The sequence below is a fragment of the Lottia gigantea genome, assembly GCF_000327385.1.
Source record: "Lottia gigantea unplaced genomic scaffold LOTGIsca_23, whole genome shotgun sequence".
NCBI classification, from domain to species: Eukaryota; Metazoa; Mollusca; class Gastropoda; family Lottiidae; genus Lottia; species Lottia gigantea.
In genome coordinates, this window is record NW_008708645.1 from 2,851,306 (window position 1) to 2,867,058 (window position 15,753).

General features: G+C 33.0%; 2 protein-coding genes across 2 annotated transcripts; both read right to left on the minus strand.

The window, feature by feature from the left end:
* Window positions 1–646: 646 nt before the first annotated feature.
* On the minus strand, window positions 647–7,497 carry LOTGIDRAFT_160166 (hypothetical protein; the record flags this gene model as incomplete). Its single annotated transcript, XM_009055044.1, has 9 exons — window positions 647–762; window positions 1,115–1,259; window positions 1,620–1,783; window positions 2,276–2,341; window positions 3,387–3,453; window positions 4,556–4,575; window positions 5,127–5,180; window positions 5,431–5,539; window positions 7,252–7,497. The coding sequence occupies 9 exons, from the start codon at window positions 7,495–7,497 to the stop codon at window positions 647–649; spliced, it is 987 nt and encodes a 328-aa protein (XP_009053292.1).
* A 3,032-nt stretch (window positions 7,498–10,529) lies between these two features.
* On the minus strand, window positions 10,530–15,562 carry LOTGIDRAFT_160167 (hypothetical protein; the record flags this gene model as incomplete). The annotated part of the gene is made up of 10 exons (XM_009055045.1): window positions 10,530–10,763; window positions 11,221–11,268; window positions 11,764–11,913; window positions 12,261–12,357; window positions 12,698–12,801; window positions 13,118–13,241; window positions 14,176–14,275; window positions 14,497–14,622; window positions 14,748–14,963; window positions 15,355–15,562. 10 exons carry the CDS (start codon window positions 15,560–15,562, stop codon window positions 10,530–10,532), a joined length of 1,407 nt encoding a protein of 468 aa, XP_009053293.1.
* Window positions 15,563–15,753: the final 191 nt, after the last annotated feature.

Here is a 15,753-nt window from a genome sequence, read left to right on the forward strand (position 1 = left end):
TGAATAACCATCTAATACATGAATTAAGAATACAAACTAATGAATTCATTAAATTCACTCAAAAATAAACTCCAATACTTTCAAAATGTGTCATTTTTGTGTCCAAAAATTATGATTTAGTTCATGCATAGACATCAAGCAAAAAAAAAACTCAGCTATTAGACAAAAAAATGACCAAATGTTAAGTGCAAGACAGATTGTCTTCTTATATAAATAATGTAGAATTGTCAAAATATAGATTTTAACTAATGCCTGAAATTTATAATGATTAAGATGCTGTCAATATAATTCCATTATATTTAACTCTGCAATCAAAGTGTTTTTTAATGCTGTCTCAAAGCTTACACTGCATTCAAATTGTATTATGCCATCAATATATTTTAAGCTGAAACTGAAAAGTCTTTTATATTGCCAAACTGCCATTGTCTTATATTGCCATTATATTTTAAACTGTATTGTCAGTAGCATTTGAAAATCGGCTTTCCTCCAAAACAATTGAACCATTTTTAAAATGATGTTCTATTGCATCTTAATGATTGCAAAATCGAATAGGTGAATTTAAACAAATGGAAAGCTCTGATTGAACAGTTCCCTGCCATTTGCTATTAGATCAACGGCTCATTTGGTCACTATCCAGATAGTGATGTTATTCGTGTAAGAGAACCACTCCAAAATATGTTCTGTCTTTAGTGATATCTATAATGACATCATGGAATACATTTTGAATCTCTAATTTATCACCCTTCTTCAACCTTGTTACACCTGTAATAATAAAAGCTTATTAAAATATATATTATGTTTAACAGCCAAGGCCCAGTTTAAAAAGAAAACTGCTGAGCTTTATCATTAAGAATACAGTATCAGTTTTGAAAATTGAACCTCCTTTTTAAAAGAGTGAGAGGGTTAAAGGGTTCGACCAATGTCCTATAGATAAGATTTTGTTCAAACAACAATATATGTAAATGTAAGGAGTATTTCGTGTTCTTTACTTTATTTCGTTACATTTTTTTCAAAATTAGGCCCATTTTCAAATTTTATTCCACGGTCTTGCATTCAAATCTTCATGATGGCTAGACATCATTGCACACAAAGCGATGTGATTTGTTGTTGTTACCTGATACTGAGCAAGTTTTATGTCGCCTGTTTAACGTTGGTTCTTGGTTTTTAACAAAATCTATACCATCTAAACACCGGAACTTGGTTTCGCCATTAATTTGTACTGTTTGAGCTAACAGAAGCTTAGAGTCAAAGTAGTGAGTCTGTAACAAAACAAATCAAACTTAACCCACTGATCCAATCAGCATTTGCTAAATTTTCTATTAAGTGTCTCACTTTATTGTTAAGAATTTCACATGACATTTTGACTGACTGCTTCCGCTCCCTCCGCAAACTTCTGAACCACTAAAATTTTACCTAGGATTCAACTATTGTTTTAAAGAAAAAAGCTTCGGATTTGAATAAGGGCAATGATATCACTCTTCTTTTGGGTTTGTCAACTCAATTTAAATTTTGCTTATATCATTCAATTTTCTTTGCTTGAGGTATTTTTTGTCAATTCTTTGGGCACTATTTATGAAATTGATACACGTGGATATTGGAATGAATTAACTTACACTTACAGTACTGTAGATTAGGTAGATTCCTGTTTTCTGGACTATGAAAGTACCCTTCTCATTAAGCTGCATTAATGGACCATGTTTTTCTTGATACCAGCTGGCTGGGTGCAGGAAGTCGTATCTTGAATCTGTCGATGGAAATTTTAGTAGACCATTGAGTTTGTCATCTGAAAATTGTGTATCATTTTTCATGCATCCAGGATTGGATTAAGCAAACGAAATTAATGAGATACAGCGCTTTTATTAGCTACATATTTCAGTAGCTGAAATTTAATTTGAGCCATCTATGCCACCTTTCAGAATTAAAGTCTGATGTCCTGTTTTCTTTCGAAATCCTTAACAAATTGAAAGTTTTGTTTGCAACAACGTGTGACTACGTGAGCGATTTTTTTGCATACAGACACATTGTATCACAGCAGCTTCAAACTGGTTTTGTAAATTGTAGCACAACAGTACGTCGTATATTAATTCTGAAAAGTATTACGGATAGCTGAAAATTGTGTCTATCATCTGGTAAAGCTAATATTTTAACCTCTATTTCTCTAATATTGAAGTCTAGTTAACTCTTTGTACTTAGTTTGATATGTTGCTACGACGTGATTTATGGGTATTTTAAACAGAATGAAAATATTTGCCTCATAAATTTGATTACCACTTACTCTTTGGCATTATGATAGTTCGATTTCGACAAACTGTTTTCCCTGACAACTCTATGCATTTTGTACCTGAATCATAATGAAAACAAGTGATAATTTTTATCATGCCAAAACAGGTGAAGTGGTAAATGTTAACCTAAGATAACCTACTATTATCATCTTGATTGATTATTTCCTTACGCTGATTGTGAAAGATAACAGTACTCAGATCTTGATCTGATTTTGGAGAATACTTAAAGGGCGGATACACGAGCAGTCTCAGTCGGAGATTTTTTTCGCCGACTAAGTCTTGTCAAGAGTTTCGCCGACTGGCACGGGCACACGATGAGACAAAAAATCTCCACCATGTCGATAATCACATGCGGAGCATGCATATGAAAGGAAAATGAATCTGATTAGATGATGACCCTCTGTCATGCAGGCGATAAAACTAACAGAGATATTATAAATCCTGTCGGCGACACGATAATCTTGTCGTGAAAGCATGGGCACATGCGAGATTTTACTCAGACTGTAGTCGGCGACAAAAATCTCCGGCCAAGACCGCTTGTGTGCCCTCACCAAAATGTTATTTTGTTTGGTTTATCGAACAATGAAAAAAATTAATGAAAGCGCTGTTTAAAATAAGCAGTGTTAGGTCATATGGACACCCATGTTTGTTTTGAACATACGATCAATGGACATCGCAAATGCATCGCAGTATCCTGATATGTCATAACATGTGGAAAAAATGAGCAATGTATGTTTTACTTTGGCTATGTTTAGATCATTAGATGCATTCATAACATACGACTAATAAACACTGTTGAGAAATACTTGCAGTATCAGTATTTGCTTAAGAAGTTTTTATAAAGGGGTCCAAGTGTATCGAGTCTTAGGGGGAGATAACCTCAACTCTGTCTTCATTTTTCCGCTTTCCTCAATTAAGCAATTTGAGACAAACCATTCAATAGAAATTCACAAAACGCTACAAAATCTTTGCTAATTTAACATAATTTAGAAGGACTAGAAGTTTACCAACCGAAATATATTTTTATAGTTTATTTAAAACATACTGTATCTTGTAACTGTTATATACTTGCATTATTGCATGCTTATTATGTAAATAACATACCTTCTCCGAATTCTTTCTTTTCGCTGTTTTCAAAGTTTGAGGCATAGTGAGCTGTCATTAGTGGTTCCTTTAAAACAAAAGAGATATGTTAATAGCATTGAATTTTGGGCTTTTTTGAGTTTTTGAAGTTAGGGATGTGATATCTTGGCGAATATTGTGACTAGAGACTTCTGCTATGATCATTCATTTTATCCTTGAATTATAGAGGATTATTATTGCACCACCTCATTGAGTTTGCCTGCTTGTGGACAAGACTTATGGATTGTTGACTTATGATTGTTGACTTATGGATTGTTTAATTATGGATTGTTTAATTATGGATTGTTAACTTATGGGTTGTTAACTTATGGGTTGTTAATTTATGGATTGTTGACTTATGATTGTTGACTTATGATTGTTGACCTATGGATTGTTGACTAATGATTGTTGACTTATGGATTGTTTAATTATGGATTGTTGACTTATGGATTGTTTAATTATGGATTGTTGACTTTTGGATTGTTGACTTATGATTGTTGACTTATGATTGTTGACTTATGGATTGTTGACTAATGATTGTTGACTTATGGATTCTTGACCTATGGATTGTTTACTTGTGATTGTTGACTTATGGGTTGTTAATTTATGGATTGTTGACTTATGATTGTTGACTTATCGATTGTTGACCTATGGATTGTTGACTTATCGATTGTTGACTTTTGTCAGTTACAGTTTTAGCTATGTATTTTCATGTACTATGTACTGCCAAAAACAGTGACATGGCAACTCACAGATTTAAAGATTTTTTAATGTCAAATTAAGCAAACTATTTGATTAATTGGTGTTTCTAATGAATTATGTATTCTTAATCATTTCATTATGTTCTTATTGCATATAATTAAGAGTTTTAACTTATAATAAATGTCCATGTATGTACAGTCTGGATAAACAAAAAAAAGATTTTTTGACCTTTCTTGATCGGTCACTCATTGGCATTCTGCTGGTAATTCTTTTCTAATTTAGCTAATTATGAATTAATTACGGACATGTGAGACAAACAGGTACTTTTCCAAGTCATTAGAACACCTCTACTTTCTATTCATATAAGTATAAGCATTTTCATTTTCATAAGTGAAAATAAGGGAACCCATCTTTTAAGTCTGAAATGTTTTTTAACTTAGAATACTTACCGCTGGGTCTCCTTTTGGTCCTGAAAGGTAAAAAAGAAAATTGTTTGTGACCCTATGACCTTGTGCATAGCAGTAATTCATTAAGCTATCAACGGGATTGTAAAGGGGTTTTCTAAACTGTTTATGTATATCGGGGACACTAATAGCATCCATTTGCATCGTTCCAATTTTCAATCAGACGTCTGTAGTTCTTGCAGTTACACTTAAAGCGTTTGATGACGTCTTTAATTGCAATATAATAAATGCTGTAACGACTTTGTGATTAGTGACGTCATAAACCGTTTAGCTTTTGTGGAATTGCGGGAACTACAGGTAGCCGATTGAATAATAATTTCATTTTTTTGCCATCCTAAGAGTAAGTATACCTTTGCCGTATTGTTCTAGATTAAGACTGAAAAGTCATAATCAGTGAACTAAAACAGTGCCAGAAGCTACAGAACACAATTTTCATATCTTTATTCAATATTAACCCTAGTCAGTCCCATCTTGTTTTGATGGAATTGTGCTTTTTTGCTGGTATTTATTTGTAATGGCTCTTTTTTGTTGCTGGAAGTAGTAAGTTTATACAAACCTGGAGGTCCAGCTGCACCTTGTTTTCCACGTTTACCTTGTTTTCCACGTTTACCTTCAAAAAATGTTATAAAACGGGTGAAACCGAATGAATTGTGTTTTAAAAATGAGCTAAAGTGGGTCTAAGTTGTTTTTTTAAGTCAGTGTTGTTGTTTTTTTTTCATCAATGCTAGGAAGGAGCGAAATTTGTCGTATGAAATGTATGAACTTTAAAAACAGTACAGTTATTTCACTATTGATTTCTAACTGCAGTAAACCATGTAAATTATAAATTACCAGGCACCCCAACTTTAAATTTTACTTACATTTGCATCTTCTTTTCTTATTTACTTTTCCATTTCTATTTTTATTTCTTGGGCCATTGGGCGCCCGTTCATATCTATTGATTTCATCGAAATCGTCTGCAACTGACACCTGTGAAGAAAAAATTGCACCTTGTTCTAATTTTTCTTTCAGCCACATATTTGAGACGCACGGGAAATGTTTTCAGAGAACGTCATCAGATTCAAATACCAACTTATACAGACGTATGGAAATTATGTTCGTAACACTATTAGCAAAAACACACGTTCCCTTTCGGACTCAACATGAGTTAAGCTCAAAGATGTCGAACTGGAAAAACAGATCTGTTGTGTTGAAAAGATCGTGTTAGTATGGAGACACGCCATTTTCGGTGCTAACACCCTACCTGGTATGATTATTATTATTATTAAGACACTTATAGAGCACCATCTTTCACAATATGTGCTCAGATGCGCTGTACAATACAATTCATAGAATATCAACATATTGGTAAAATTGGCAATTAAGTATAAAAATATAAATGAATAAACGTAGAAAAAATATGTATAAATATAAGGAATAAAACAATCTATAAATTAAAAGCTTTCTTAAATAAAAACGTCTTGAGAAGAGACTTAAAAGTTTCTAAAGAAGTGCAGCATCTAATGTTAAAAGGTAAAACATTCCAAAGTGTATTGCCAGTATTGGGGACAATGATAGCATCAATTTGTCCCGTTCCAGTTTTCTATCAGATGTCTGTGGTTCCTACAATTCCCCTAAAACTATGCGTTTTATGACGTCACTAATCACTAGTTCTTATGTAATAAGCATATTTTGCTATTAGTGAAGTGATCAAACGCTTAGTTTTAGTGGAATTGCAGGAATCACAGACGTCAGATTAAAAACTGGAATGGGACAAATTGATGCTACCAGTGTCCTCGATACACATACAATTTTTCGAAAACCTGTTTACAATTTCTTTAAAGCTTGAGTGCTTAATGTGTATGAATGTCATGAAGCTTCGTATTCATAATCAAGAAGAAAAATAAAGAAGTTAATTATATGCTGTTGAATTATTAAATCCCCTTCGTGGGCTTACTAGAAAATGAATGCTCGTGGCAGGGCGAAACTTGTTTTAATTCAGACTGAGCTTGTTCTTCTGTTTTCCAAATATATAACTTCGAATTTCCGTTTGTATTCGCCGATCATGAATTCGGTTAACTATTGCATCCAGGCTTTGTCATTTATTTCCTTCTCGCATGATTCAAGAGTTCTGTTGGACATGCCTACCTCCTCGATTTTTTCAGCTGACGAATTTTTGACGTGTTGGATTAGTTCAAGTGATTTTTCTCTTGTCGTTTCAAAATTAAACCTTTACAATATTTGATAGAAGCTGATATATGAAAGGGCAAAATTTCAGACTTGGCAATTACTAAATACTAAATATTACTAAATGCTTCTGTAACTAAATACTAATGTTTAATAAATAAGATATTATATTATAATGTTGGCCATAAAAACCTCAAATATGTGTGGTTTACGTGATATGTTAATGTTGTTGGTAACCGGAAATAATTATTGAGGACACTTAATTAGATATATTTAGCGATCCCTGTCAACAACAACAAAACCAAGCGTGCTTTGGGGAAACGTTTTGCACATTTGGACATCCAGATATTGATGCGAACATCCATCCGATTTTACACCCATCCATTCGATAATAGCAAATTCTCTCACTCGACTCTTACTTTCACTTTCCATTTCTGTTGCAAAAATGGTTGACAGCAAAAGGCACCTTGAAAGTGATCGAACCTTACACCGTAACATGAAAAAGTTAGACTTACCGGTTCTAGTGTGTTATCAAGGTTCCTGGAAGAGTCTGTCAGTTTAATATTATCATTCCACGAAGGTTCGGATTGAACAGTGTTATTGTTTATAAATAAAAGTAAAGTAAACATACATATTAGACACACGACACACGATATCACAGAAATTACCGTTAAAAACTTAACGCTGGTGTGACAGTTACATTTACATTTGCCATCAGTCCGCATCAAAATGTTCGAGTCATGTCCACTAGTGTCGTCCATTCTGCAAATAGCATGCTCAGATGACAGATCCATGACGAAGCTTATAATAATACAACTCGACAGATAAACAGTTTATAGGCCAGGTGGTAAGGACTGCCTGTATTCGATACGCGGAAATAGCTCGTTCTTATTGAAGGTACCCAATTGCACTTCGTAGAAACTATAACTCCAGAGGTAGGCTTGCATCGACTTTTTATAGGCAATTTTCTTTTACTTCTAGGAAAGTCTCAATTACTCAAATTGATATTGGAATTTCGGATTTTATTTCTTTTGGGGAAAAAGACCAAATTCCCGCTTACTTTCCGTGTGTGAAACAAGAAATGACTCGCTCTCTTAAGATAATTGAAGGAACACTTGCTTCTGAATATTTCCGGAGATTGAAACCATGGTGATAAGGAGATGGGTTTTGATTTTAATTTTTGGCTAAATGACCTTGACTTCAGAGTACAGGTGTGTGTCGTCTGCTTTTTTAAACAGTTACCTTTACGCAAATTATCTTGTGACCTAGATATTCGAGCCTAACTAGTGCAGATATCCCAGCTCTATCTATGTGGTTACACATTAAACGTATTTGATAAGTGATCTAGAATCGCTTAAGATTTACCCCCCTTGGGCATGTGAAAGCTAAACGTAAATAATACTCATAGGAACGACAAGAAATGCCATGATAGCTTGAAGTAATCGAGAAATTTCCCTTTGACATGAAAATAAAAGCCTTAACATTTTGACCATGACCAAATTTATCAATATCCAGAGTTTAAAGTACAATTTTAATCAAATCAAACTAGTCCCTTAGGATTTGTCCCCCTTTTTGCAATCACATCATTTCACCAACGTTGAGATATTGTATTACAAATATAACATAACTTATTACCAATTAACATCACTTATAACCAATTAACATCACTTATAACCAATTAAGATGTTATAACATAACTTATAACCAATTAAGATGTTTTAATACAAATATGACATCATATTAAACCAAAATTGACAATTCTTTTATAAATATAAACTTCATAGATATAACCAACATAGGGATATTTTATTACACATATAACACCACCCATAACCAACATAGGGATATTCTATATATTTATATAGTATAGCACCTGTATAATATAGAACATCTTTAATAATCAACATTGATATGTTTTCTTCCAAATATATAACAATTTTAATACCATTATCAATATCAATATCACATAGAGATATTTAAATATTAATCACTTGTAGCACACTGGTCATGTTTATTGCTCCATCAGAACCAGACGATGACTAATACGTTGCAGCGCCTATCTTTCAGATTCAAGATAGTCTACCTAATTGATTTTAGGAATTCAATAGTGGAATGCAGTTATTATTGCACCTGTGGTTTTTTCTCTAAGCTTTCTCTGAGATTTATTTCACTTAGATTTCTGGAGTGTCGCCCTTTAAAACATGTGGTGAGAAATAGTCACTCATTGAATCATACCGGGTAATCAACTTCCGTTCTGATTTAAAGGCTGGATAAAATCTAGAATAAAATTTTCAAAACTAAGATTTGCCTAAACATTCTTTAAAAATGATCCAAATTAGAAACGGACGAAGATACGTATAAATTCTCTCATCATATTAGTCACTTGGTTAAAATTATATTTTCTATTTTAAAATTCCATTCATTAGGAAAACAACACCGACTTCCTCTTCTAATGAATTGCACGTCAGTTTTGTTTTAAAGGTCATGGTTCGGCATTGTCTGGGTTTGATTTGGGCCTTGAATATCATGTAAATACCCAGAAATGCACGAAAATCGCATAATCCCTTCACTTTTTATATATATATATATATCACAAGTTCATCCCAATTCTGAAAAGTTGGGGTATTGGAAAGTTAATAAGGCCAATAAGAAAAAAAACAATGACGTCGCTGTACGGTAATATTTGATTTATCAAGTCTTAAGCGTTTTTCAAAATGGTGGCTCTGACAATGACGACTCATTGCAATAACTTTCAAACATGGATAATTATGGATACCCGTTGTTAGGAAGGTTAATGGCTAAAATTTCGTCGGTAAAATGTGAACACTATTATTGATCAGTTTAGCGGATCAATTGTCGTTTTTGAGACCAAGGTACCTGTGCATTTAAGGAATACAAAAAAAGAGAAACGTCGTGTGGCTTTATCAATAAAAACGTAAACTAGAGTATTGAATACAATATGCCATCCTAAATATATAAGGTCTCTGTTCAGCACATCAGATCAAGGGATACACAGCTTCAAAATAACAACATTTGATTTTGAAGTTTTTAATAACAATGTAAGATCATTCTAGATTTTCTTTTAACATTGTGTTCTATAAACTTCATTTTCTTACAATTTTTTTTTTTTTTTGAAAAAAAGGTCAAAATTCAAATACAACAAATAAGTCTACTTCCAAACGTTGTCTTCATAAAAATTAAAATTCAAAATATTGCTGTAAAGTCTTTTTCATCTATTTTTTTCGTTCGTGTCATTAACCTTTTCTATTATCACTATAATATCTGAATTTGAAATTTCCAATCCATGTAAACTTCATAGAACGTTAGGTTATAGATTACCAGTTAACATCCCACACTGATAACAGTATAAATAACCAGATAGCAACAGCTATTCTATATCAATAAACGTGGAATAATCACACAATAAAACTCGTCTACAGATAAGAATGATCGCATCTGAAATTTAAATACATGCATTGAAATGAAACGATATACAGAGAGGTTATATTCTGTTTTAATTACGATTATTGTGTGGTCAAGCCCGCACCTACAAAAATCTATTACTATTTCACGCTATTAAAAACTGTGTGTAATACCTTGACTGCAATACCCACCTTTCTTTTATCATAGAGGTTTGTAAAGCAGCGATTCGGTTGGGATGTACGCTAGCGAAACATTATGGCAGTTTCTATCGAGGGCTGCCATTAACTGTATTTGCTAACGTACAATCCAACTCCCCCCCCCCCCCCCACTCTTAAAGGTATTTCTGAGCCAATTCCGTCTTTCATAGGTCTTACCATGCGTAATTTTCGGCACTCCAATTTGGAAATTGGACATAATACACACCGTTTAATGGTTTTAAAGGTGATATCTTGCATAGTGGTGTTTCAGTTGAGATAAGGTATGCTATCGCACCGCTTCCTAACAATATAGTCACTGATAACATTGCCTGGATATCAAACACTAAAAATACTATACATACAAGTAATGTAATAGTGACATACACAACTGGGCACAGTAGAGGAGCCTAAAAATAAAAGTAATGTTAATGCCATACAATTGATTATTTTATTACTTACTGTCAAATCACAAGACTTTACTAACTGTCAAATCACAAGATTTTACTTACTGTCAAATCACAAGACTTTACTTACTGTCAAATCACAAGACTTTACTTACTGTCAAATCACAAGACTTTACTTACTGTCAAATCACAAGACTTTACTTACTGTCAAATCACAAGATTTTACTTACTGTCAAAACACCATATTTTACTTACTGTCAAAACACCATATTTTACTTACTGTCAAAACACCATATTTTACTTACTGTCAAAACATAACATTTTACTTACTGTCAAAAACAATAGTTACTTACTGTCAAATCACTACATCTTACTTACTGTCAAAACACAACATTTAACTTACTGTCAAAACACAACATTTTACTTACTGTCAAAAAACAAAACACAACATTTTACTTACTGTCAAAAAACAATAGTTACTTACTGTCAAAACACAACATTTCACTGTCTAAAAATAGTATTTACTTACTGTCAAATAAGCATATTTTACTTACTGTCAAAATACCTTATTTTACTTACTGTCAAAATACACCTTTTTACTTACTGTCAAAATACACCTTTTTACTTACTGTCAAAACACTACATTTTACTTACTGTCAATTCACAATATTTTGCTTACTGTCAAAACACAAAATCTTATTACTGTCTAAACACAACATTTAACTTACTGTCAAAAAACAATATTTACTTACTGTCAAATAAGCATATTTTACTTACTGTCAAAATACCTTATTTTACTTACTGTCAAAACACACCTTTTAACTTACTGTCAAATCACTACATTTTACTTACTGTCAATTCACAATATTTTGCTTACTGTCAAAACACAAAATCTTACTTACTGTCAAAAAACAATATTTACTTACTGTCAAAAAACAATATTTTACTTACTGTCAAATCACTATATTTTCAAATCATGTTACCATGCATGCAATAAACTTACTTTTAAAGTTGTTGAAGAATCTGGATATTGTTTTCGAATGCGTTTTAAAGATAAAATACTGAGGAAAGTTCCCAGTATTTTGAGGAAGGTGTAGGTACTTAAAATAGATCGTATGTTTACAAATATAATTACTAAACTAGCAGTCACCATCTGAAACACAAATATCATGTCTTTGTGTTATAATGACTACATGGGAGCATATAACCACAATTTTTTTTGATATTCGTGGTCGCACACAATATGAGATCCAAACAGGCATAACATTGATGAAATATTTTTGTAAGGAACTGTTCGATGATGTTAAATGGATTATAAAGAGGTTTTCTATATTTTTTTTGTAGTGAGAACACGTCTGAATGGAATGGTGCAAATCGATATTATCAGTTTTTCCAATACACACAAAGAGTTCAGAAAATCTCTTTACAATCCCTTTACTTTGATAAATTTAATAAGGAAACATTTTAATCAATTTTATCCGTATATAAATATATTCTTACCAATAGTAATATTGAAACTAAAGGCGTTCTGGATTTAAAATTAACCATACTTAACCATCTTGGGAATAAGTTGTCTCTTCCGGCTACAAAATTCAACCTAGAATGACAATATTTCAAAAGATATGTCCATACTAGCCTAACTTTATCGAGAAATGGGTTACGGGGCTCGTGAGGTTCGGACTTGTATCTGTTAGTATATTTTTCTGTCTCGGTTCAGCTAAATTTTGGAACCACACAAGTTTACGCTACGCCTATAGGTAAGAGTATTATTAACGCGGCCCTGTACGTCAATGCCATATACTTGTGCATCTGCCAAAAGCTACTAACTTGGGGAGAGAGCGATATTAAATCTATAGAAAGGTATAACACACAATGCTTCATTCTAAGAATAAAGCTTCACAAAAAATAATTTCAGAAATTTGGCAAAAAAAAATCACCTGCTACTTTGAAAGACGTTGAAATTGGCAGAAACAGCGGCAAACAGTCCAATGGTTGGTAATATTACCCATTGAAAAAAGCCTAGTTTATGTTGAGCGAAAACCTAAAAAAAACAGGAGAAACATGAAAGAATTAACCCAAAATTGATATAAATTGTTTAAGAATTCGCAAAAGGATGTCAACGTTTTGAACGAAAATACAGATTGTACACGCAAACGTGAAGGTTAAAGATTTGATTCCGGTATAGGTCCAGTTGTAATGTGTTAACCTTCGAATCTTCGGCATCTTAAACTCTATATATCATTTCAAAAAGTTGGCTAATTTTGTCAACCTACTGGCCTATACATACAGATCAAAATATACAAAATATACAACAAAGCATACAGGTCGAAATATACAAAATATATAACTATACATACGTATGCAACTGCAACATCTGAAGTGATCTGAGAGTTGGTAAGAACAGCGTGATATGCTATGATTGTTGATACATAAGCTATTATAGTTAACAACACACCAAGTATAATAGATATTGGTATTGTACTGAAATATAAATACCCTCTATAATAGAGCTTAAAATTAAATATCCTTGATATAGAGCTCAAACATAAATATCCCCTATATAGAGCTTAAATATAAATATCCTCTAAATAGAGCTTAAATGTAAATATCCTCTGACTAGAGCTGAAAAATCATACGTATCCTCCATACAACTATATAAATAATATCTTGATATTGGTCTAGTCCTTTTTCCAAAAAAAACTTCGATGCTGAGCTTAAACAAAATTCTTCTGGATATAGTGCTTAAAACATAAATATCCTCTATATCTAGTTTAAATATTGGCATCCTCGATCTAAATTAGCATATAAATATCCTTGATATAGAGTTCCTTTATACAAGATAAATATCATTGCAAATTTTAAAGAAACATACCGTTTTGATCTTTTGATTTCTTCGGCGCCAAACGACAACATTTCACTGAAAAGGGGATGGAAAGGCTTAATCGTGGATAATTTCACAAAGTATTTTTAAAATGAAAAAATATGAGAAGGCTTCGTTTCGGGGACGTTTGTATATTGTGAAAGATTCAACATTGTAAATTGAGTTCGAGGTGAAAGCTTAAATTTACTAGCTCTCACTTCCTAGTAATTTTTTGGTTTTGTTTTTATGGTTAAGTGCTCTGCAACATTCAGCATTACAGGAACTCTCGAGTGTCCTGTTGCCGAATGCAACGTCCCCTAAAATATCACAATAGCTGGTTTGAGCTAAAAGAGAACCATGTCTGTCACGAACGAGAGCAGACCTATATCTTATTTGTGCGAACGACGTTTTTCACTGTCCACGTGTATCACTGACGGGCTCTCGGCCTTTGAGATTTGAAACCCTAGACCTTCTGGTGGACGAGTAAGCATCAAGCTCACTCAGCCACCGCAATAGGACCTACCCAAATGAATACAATTTACTGAAAATACTTACAATCCGCCATAAGCAAAATATGAAGCATAAAATGCTTTAGACAAACCAAGCACTGTGACATTTTCTGTGTTGAATGCGTTTTGAAAGTTGTCATTATGCCCTGCAAAAATACAGAGTTGTAACTTTCGTCTTTATGATCTATTGTATGCTATCGCCATAGACTCTCATAACCAGCTAGCAAGCAGATAGTAACCCTACTTTGAGAAGTGAGATCATGTTGGACTGAGACAACCCAAGATTTTCAGAGCTGTTTAAAGGGACAGATGGGCCATTTTTTGAGCAATCTGGCTAGGTGAGATAAGCTGTCAAATCGTAACTGACCTTGACCTAAATGTATTAAACCGGCAACAATAATGATTACTAATACACCAATTTTACTAATAGTACTAATTGTTTGGTAGTAACTACCCAGTTTTACACTATAACCATTCAGACACACTACAAATACTGAAAAATAAATAGGTTAAGAATGCAGCGATTCGATTTGAGTGTAGCTAGAAAACACGGCCAGTCTATTCTTGACCATGTGCGCGTATAGTAAGGAGTGTTTAAAGGTAAGCAAATATACCTACCCAAAATAACCAATGTTAACAATGTTTTGGCCGAGTGATGGATATCTTCTGAACAAGAAACTGCTGTCATAATATATTCAGCAGACGCCATGCAACCAATAGCTGCAGACATTGGTCTCGTCAACAGATTCATCCAAGCATATAGAAAACCAAACAAATTACCAAACGATTCTTTGATATATGTATAGTCGCCTCCGGATTTACCTATTCGGGAACCTAAAATTGAAATGAAATATAACTAAAAACACCAAAAAGTGGAATGAGCGTTGCCTTTTCAGGGACAAAAATAAAGTGTGTATGTTTCTTTTGAGCTGGGTGTTTTCTTTTGTATCAGAACCCAAAATATACCAGACCTTTAGCTTCAAGCGAACTATTGACTTTTATTTCTGGATTTGCCCGTTCATAGGGAACTTGAGACTTCCAGTAAATGAATGGAAACGCATTTTCGAGGACCAACTATAAAATCGCTTCATTTAAAATCTTCCGTCATACAAAAAAAGATGTCTATTGCCGTCAAGGTATAAGACACAGTTCGTACTAGTTTAACATTTAATCGGTCTTGGGATTTGACCAACATTTTGCGAATAAGAAATTTAGATCTACTAACCTAATTCTGCGTAACAAATCGCACCACATAAGGATGTGAATCCACTGAACACCCACATACATAGTGTTAATCCAATGGAGTTTCCACATCCTTGAAGAACTGCTCCTGGAAATATATATATACCAGAGCCTATAACCGTTCCAACTATATAGCTTATACCACCGATCAGACCAATTTCACGTTTTAATGTTAGACTTGATGTGGCCATACTGACTGATTAAATGCCATATCATATTGAAAATATTATTATATATATCTTTTTTAAAAGATAAAGCAATAATAGTAATATATTAAAGTATTCAGAAAGCATTAATTTGATATCTAAATTATATTATAAAAAAGTAATAAAGGTCGCTTTTAGAATTAATATAATCGCCTACGATCTACGTGTGATAGTCC